We start from the raw sequence: 7,684 nt of genomic DNA, 5'->3' as shown, positions 1-7,684 counted from the left end.
TTTGGTAAAAAAGAATTTTTTTCGACATCTTTTGGTAACATTGAAGGGTTGTTGATTATATGAGAGTTACTTCTTTTATCGTTGGAGACCAAAAAAAAATTGTGAAATGACGAAAATACCCCTAGTTATTGTTGATGAATAGTGCTATAGAGTTTTGTCTATTAGATATATAGCTAATGAACTACTACTACAATTTTGTTTGAAGCCGTCGAGACCGATTATTCTCAAGAAAGACTAGAAATATTTTTAAACGTACCCGGTGATAGTCTTCGCCCGAGTTCGCACACCCCTTTTTGAACTCGAGTTCAATCAAGTACGCGATTGTTTGAACCTAATCGATTGTTGGTGGCCGATAATTTAAGCTACGAACCCAGGTACTAAGTCCAACCAAGTTCGAGTTCACTTGTACGAACTCAAGTTTTGGCATACTATAATGTTTTTGTTTTGCCCGGGGATAGTGTGTGTGTTCATATGCAGAGAGATTTTGCTCTCAACCATTACCAACCCCTATTTTGAACTTGTTGTACTCAGTATACGAGTTCATAATTATAATTAGTGATCACCAAGAATCGGTTAATCATGTTCGAATTTGGTTGAAATCAAGTTCGAAAAGGCGTAGTGAGCAAAAGCCATCACCTAGTACGTTTATAAAGTTTCGGTCACGTTTTATATAAACTCATACACTCGGTCACGACTTAAAACAAAAATTGTGTGAATTCTTCGCGTAAAATGTCAATTTGTTTTACTTTAAAAAAGAGTAATTGTGATAATTATTTTAATAAAATAGTGTATCTTCACCAATTTCCTTTATTAGTACGAAGAAAAATGTTATTCTGTGAAGTTTTAATAAGTACAAGCATTCATCTTTATTTAATCATCAATTCATCACCAAGTTCACTCTTTCTTCCATAGCAGTATTTGAGAATGGAAGCACATTAAAGCTTATACATGAACACCATAGCAAATAACCAACCACCTCAAATCCAAAAATAGGAACTGGCAAAGCAAGTAATGAAAAAATATGCAAAGAAAATGGCCTTCATTATTTATTATGATATATATACCTCTATTTATATAAACAGTTGAACATAGAGACTTCGACCTAACGACTGAAAGGCCACAAAAGACAGTACCATTCAACCCAAATCAAAAACTATTTTTATGATAATTACCTTACCCTATCTAATGTAATACCTGTACAAACTCATGACAAGAGCAATGGATGTATTTCAAAATTGCAGATGAAAGTGTTTCACCATGTTCCAAAGCTGCAACCAACATGTTCCTGAGTGATAACATTTAAGCGTTGTTGCATTACGGCCATTGAAGGGTAAGCAGGAAAACAAATATGATAGAAGCATGTGTGAGAAGATGGCAGATGTTCGATACTTTCATTTGACTTGTAAATGTGTAGCCTTGAAGCTAAACCGCGAAAGCCCTCTACAGGTAGATACTTTACTGATGTCCAAAAGAAGAGAACAACATTTTGTTGCTCCGCTGTCATCTCCCCAACAATCTGCTACCAATTTATTAATAAGTATCCACATCCAAAAATAATATATTAATATATTAACTTTACCATTTTACCCTAAATATACATTTACACAAAACTGATACATACATAGGAGTCTACAAAAAACAAGGTTAAAGATGTAATGTTTTTATTAGACAAAGTAAAATGTAATAATTATGCATTTTCTTTAACCTTGTGTTTTCTGATTGTAGATTCTTATTATGGTGAAACTAATGACATCATGATCATATCATGAGAAATAAGTTGCCAATTAACAGAATGACAAACATAGACTCGATGCTTAACATGATGACAAGGATTCAGAATTAAACTGGTGTACATCAAAGATACTAAACCATTTAGTTAGGGCTTAATTATCAACCCGTATAAATTTGAAATCTGAAATCAGGGAGCATTCACCAACACGAACTTGATATCTGGGAACTGAAAGATAAGCAATGTGCAAATATTGCTGGTAGAATCACTATTGACGCCAAACGAAAGATGTATCACGTATAAATCACTCAAGCATGAGCAACAGTTAGCAAGATTAAGCTAATGAGGTGAAATAAAGATAAAGTAGGTGAAATAAAAAAACAACCAAAATCGAGATCAGAGTACCAATTAAAGGACTATAAACAACTCTTATGGTCGGTCGTGCAGAGATACTAGCATAAGGAAAAAAAAAAAAAAGACTCGACTTAATTCCAAACAAAATTGCTGTATCCAGAAATCACGAGGTTGCCCAAGCAAAACAGACGTGTTCAATACGAAGATTACGGTGATTTCTATATGTAATACCTCCCTATGTTCCATACTTGTTTGGCCACCAGAGTCCAACACGTTGTTACAAGAAAAACTGATCAAGTCCGTAAATATTTCTATTAAAATAAAAAAAGGAACAGTACGAAATTGACCATTTTCGAGACTAAGTTCTCTCCTAAAATGCTTAAATGAATCTTCATTATAACAAATCAAAGACGAAAACAATGAGACACTAATCTTTTGTACAGCTAAGCTAGTTATAGAAGTACCATTGTTATATAACCAAAGGGCCTTTGGCCTAGCGCGAGGAACCTTCAACCAAGAGGTTGTGAGTTCAAGTCTCATTGGAGACAATGTGTATATATGTGAAACTGTACATAATAGATGAAATAGGTTACAGATCCGCCATTTAAAATTGGATGAGGCCCACACAAGCACACAGTGCTCTTACATAAGTATAACATTAACAGAAGCACTGTGATGATCATAATTGCCTACAACTAGGGTGTCACACTAATGACACACACAAAAAAAAAAAAAAAAAAAAAAAAAAAAAAAAAAAAAGATTCTAACAACCTTAAGAGGGCACTCGAAAATCATAGTTTTGTCAAAGCTGCATTAGGCTGGAATGCACATCATTACAGTTGCTAGTTTAGCCACTAGGTCACTCTCGTAGGTGACAACAGAAGTAACAGTTAAAACAAATAAACTGAACGAAACATAACTTACAACCAAGACATGCCTTCTACAATGTACAAAGCCATCATCATTCACTAATATTGCTGGTACAAAAACAATTCAAGCAAAATAAGACAAAATAATGAAATTCCATCATAAAGAAAGCAGTATTTTTTTCCCCATTCTAAAGGTGGTGTTATATTATAGATACCAGCAACAGGTAAGCTAGATTGGTGATGACACATTAAAGAGAAAGCAATTAAGAGATAAAAGGAACGTCGTCTTCATCAGTGCAGGCATGCATCAGATATCTAAGAGCATAAAGAAGTCCCTAATATTCGATTAATGGGACAAGAACCAGATAACAGCTAATAGAATACCAAAATTCACTATAAAACTCTAATAATACTTTGCAGCATAAGTAGTGTTCTGATGGTAGATTATAAACTTAACAAATTCATGTTAATCGAATCATTAATGCACCCACGATATCAGCAATAATCACTGTCTTGCAATATTAAGAATATAAAGAACTGAGATTTTCAAGTATACATACCTTCCAGAACCAGGATATCTCAGGATCAGTCTCATCAAATCCATAATATACCGTATGTGCCTTCCAATCGTCCACAGATATACAACTTTCACTCCCACGCAACATCCCATCAAGATCTTCATGTTCTAAGCTCTTGAAACATAACTTGTGATTTGTGACTATATCTGCAAATCCTTTAGTAAATTCGCTTACCTGTTGGGAAATGGACAATACAAACCGCTGTTTAATGAGAAGATCAACGTACTCTTTCCTATTTCTACTATTTACTGTAACGTATTTTCCATCAGGGAGAAGATCCAAAACTTTCATGGAACCCAACTCTTCAACCTCCCATACAAATGTCAGACCAAGGGCGTCATCATCCACTTCACGAGGATCCATGTCCAATATCTGTTTGCAGCTATTATACATGTATGGATCTGCGTCCTTTATATCTTCCAAACAGACCTCGAGTCCAGCCAATTGCAAAAAAAATGGCCGACTGAATACAATGCCAACTTGCATTTTATGCATCAAGGCCATAGCAATTACCCTACCTGCAAACTTAAAATATTTAAGGTGCATTGGATCCACCTTAGATGCTGCAAATAAAAAATAAAGCCGTAATCACTTAACATTCTATATATTTGGAAGCCATTTAACTTTTGAATAGGCCGAAGGCAAGGTAAACATTAATATATGAGCTTAAGGAACTATATATATAAAATATAGCACGAAAACACCAAACGTAGCAGAGTGTGTGAAAATAAATATATGTTGAGTGTTAGGTACTTTATACGCATTAGTGTATATTAGTAGCATAGCTATAGAGATATATATAAATACACACAAATAAAACAATCTATGGAAAGATATCAAGTTATACTGACAAACTATAATTTTAGTACGAGGATATGTGGGGTGATAAAACAAATAAACCACCTAACAACTGAAAACACCTTACTCATCTATTTTTAATCTAGACCTCCATAAATTCCTATTAGATGACATGTCCCCGTTCGATTGAGGTTACATAATTGGTGGGATAAAACCAAGTAAGCTTGTTGTCTCTAGGCTTTTGAGGCTTGCAACATTAGTTGACATTCAACAAATGGTAATAAGCTCAAAGTAATGTGTTGAACATCCAAACTTCTTCAAGTCATCATGTAGCACAAAAAACTCAGGTTACAATTGGTTTTGATTTTCAGCTGATACCAGTTCAACTCAAGCCGTCTACCCCCCGTCATATAAAACAAGCATGCTAAGAAGTGTATTAACATTAAGCTAAGCACCATTTTGGGATAAGTGGAAAAGAAAATTTTTAGCACCATTTTGGGGATTAGCAGATAAGCAATTCTAAGCACCACAGTTAAAATTCAGTGGTTGAATGATAATAATAATTTCAGCCTGTTAACATTCATCTTAACATTTACTTTTACAAGTTAACATTCATTAAATATTACAGTAGTATCATTCATCTGATAATTTTAACTGGCTGAAAATGTAATGTGTGGCTGAAAAAATTGCTCATCCGTTTATCCCAAAAATAGTGCTCAGCGCGCGCACGTACGCACGCACGCACACACACACACACCACATCACACACACAAACAGATATATATATACACACATATACATATATATACATACATACACATACACACACATATATATACGTATATAAGCATAAAATAAAGTTATACATTCAGTCCAGAAAATATAAAAATGGATGAAGATTACCTGGATTAGGGAAGAATCTTCTTTGATCATTAGGGCAAGCAACAAAAAGGGCATTTTGGGGATTGAAGATAGCTTGACATACCAAGAAAAACCATTCCCTAAGTACACCAGGGCCAGTAGCTTCCTCATTTTTAAACTCCATAAATATTCCACCTTTCAATGTTTTAGGTTCTGCTCCAGAAATGTACTCAAAAGACTCAGCCAACAGCTGTGGTCTGCTAATAAGCATCTCAAGGAGGCCCACGTACTCATCCTTCACATCTGGAAGCAACATCATAACCAAATGCCTCCTAGACTCAAAGTCAGTAACTTCCTTATGATCAAGAATCCAAGTATAATCTGCACCCCTCTTGGCATATGTCACAATTAGATAACACAGTGAAACCTTATTATGCATCAAACTTGTCCAAAAGATTTCTTCTGCACCTTGATATAGTCGCGCAATATAAAACAACTCCCTCAAGATAGTAAGATACTGATCCCATCCCCTATCTCCTTTTTCTTTCCTGACTTTGATATAGTCCGCAACTTTACTAAGGCACATTTTCAACTTTGTCAACAAATCAAGAAAGAGCGTATACAGATACTTGATTTCATCACTATACCAAGGCAGCTTGTGGTCGTGTTTCATTGGTACGAATGTCCCACCAAAAGGCACATGGTCAATGATGGCATTTCTTACAGAACGTAGTAACAATGAAAAATCAGAGACATCACTCTCTAAAGGACCGTTATTGACAACAGATTCCATGCTTAAAACCAAAGCTCGTGATATATGAGTTGCAATTTGATTTACTAACGGAAATATATCTTGAACTGTAACGACGGCCCTTTTATAAATAGAACTAGTAGCATCACAAGTGTATGAATTCATCCTCAACTTAACGCATTCCATCATCGATGCTAGATAACTTCGACAGAACGTATATAAAGGATCACGATACGTAACAGCTGTAGAAAGCAAATTACAAAACTGTAAGACTATAGATGCAAATTGTTTATAAGCAGGAAGCTTGGCTTCGTCTTCTTTATAGAGTTTCCTAAATGACTTAAAAAATTTCTGAATAGACTCGTTAGCACATTCGTAGTTAGCGTAAAGAGGCGATACGTAAAGCATGACAAGGGCTGCAGGTAAAGAAGAATTGAATATATGAAGATAACCGATAGCAAGATCGACAGAAGTTTTCTCTTTGATCATCTCATAATATTCCTCTAATCTACAACTAACAGTCATGTCTCTAACACCTAATATTTCCCCCTTACACAACCTGCAAATCATGGATTCTAAATCATCGATTATTTTCCAAGCTTCTGGAAGCAGGGCGCTTCGCATACGACCGACCAATTGTAATTCAGAATCCTTAGTGATTTTACACTGAATCAAACTATCTTCCAACTGAAGCTGCTTCCCGCCGTAAATTAATCGCTGTTCGAAAACTGGAATTCCAGTGATCGACTGAATTATCTCGTGGATTGATTCGACGGTGTCGGTAGGTTTAGCATGAAGAACTAGGGTTTTATTATTACTGTTATTGAAGGGGGGGAAGGTGGAAACGAAGAATTGGATATGATTGGGTGGAAAACAAACGGAAGGGTTATGAGTAGACGAAGAAGAAACCCTAGCAGATTGTTGAAGGAAATTAGAACAATTATTGATGTGATTGATGTGATGATTATTAGTACTAGTATTAGTATTAGTATTAGTATTAATAATATTATTATTAGTATGAAAATTAGAATTAGAATATGAAGTAAAGGAAGAGGGATTTGATTTTCTCATTCTGATGACGGAATTAGACAATAAGAGAAGCAATTGTTGGTCATCATCTTCGATGTAATCCTCCAGTTTCCGTTTGATCCGTTGTTGAACGCCACAGTCGATGAGAGTCATTGATTTTGATTGATATATGATTATATGATGATCGTCGTCTAGGGCCGGTGAGAGGAAGACTCCATATCTAGGTTAAAACAGTTTTAGATTAATATTAATAATAACTTAAATAAATAAATGAAAAATCAGCTGGGTTTTAGAAGCTTCAGGCACGGTGTGTGTTTTCTTGTAAGACCCTCTTTAACCCTAGCGTGTTGGGTCAGGCCAACACGCTTATAACTAGGGCTGTTAACGAACCGAGCTTTTAACGAGCTACTCGAGTTTGAGCTCGTTTATTTCGAATTCGAGTTTTACCGAGTCCGGACTCGAGTCGAGTTTGAACAAAAAATGTTGTTCGATTAGTTTCACGAGCCGAGCATAAAAAAGTTAATATTCGACTCGGCTCGCTCGAAAATCGTTTAATAGTCGAGCGAGTTAATCGAGCATATATGGCTCGATTAACTCGTCTGCTCGTTTATGTTAATCGAGCTACACGAACCGAGCTATGCATGTAGTGACCCGAACTTTTCCATGTTTATATATATTAAATGAAATTGTTATTTACATGATTAAGTGTTTCCAA

At 35.3% G+C, this 7,684-nt stretch overlaps 1 protein-coding gene across 1 annotated transcript; it reads right to left on the bottom strand.

Annotated features, from left to right (window-relative positions):
• Positions 1 to 1,022: 1,022 nt before the first annotated feature.
• Positions 1,023 to 7,122, bottom strand: LOC139898039 (E3 ubiquitin-protein ligase UPL5-like). Its single transcript, XM_071880747.1, has 4 exons — positions 7,031 to 7,122; positions 5,232 to 6,850; positions 3,513 to 4,093; positions 1,023 to 1,516 (listed from the first exon to the last, which is right to left on the bottom strand). Exons 1-4 carry the CDS (start codon positions 7,120 to 7,122, stop codon positions 1,253 to 1,255), a joined length of 2,556 nt encoding a protein of 851 aa, XP_071736848.1. The 3' UTR covers positions 1,023 to 1,252.
• Positions 7,123 to 7,684: the final 562 nt, after the last annotated feature.

The sequence above is a fragment of the Rutidosis leptorrhynchoides genome, chromosome 1, assembly GCF_046630445.1.
Source record: "Rutidosis leptorrhynchoides isolate AG116_Rl617_1_P2 chromosome 1, CSIRO_AGI_Rlap_v1, whole genome shotgun sequence".
In the NCBI taxonomy this organism is placed as follows: Eukaryota; Viridiplantae; Streptophyta; class Magnoliopsida; order Asterales; family Asteraceae; genus Rutidosis; species Rutidosis leptorrhynchoides.
The sequence above is the reverse complement of the archived record's forward strand: the minus strand, read 5'-3'. Positions and strand labels throughout refer to the sequence as shown.

Excerpts from the sequence above, each read along its gene's own strand:
- LOC139898039 (XM_071880747.1), bottom strand. The coding sequence starts at position 7,122 with ATGACTCTCATCGACTGTGGCGTTCAACAACGGATCAAACGGAAACTG. Across the intron at positions 4,094-5,231 it reads AAGATTCTTCCCTAATCCAG|CATCTAAGGTGGATCCAATG; the intron begins GTAATCTTCATC and ends TTTTATTTGCAG. Across the intron at positions 1,517-3,512 it reads AGATATCCTGGTTCTGGAAG|ATTGTTGGGGAGATGACAGC; the intron begins GTATGTATACTT and ends AATTGGTAGCAG.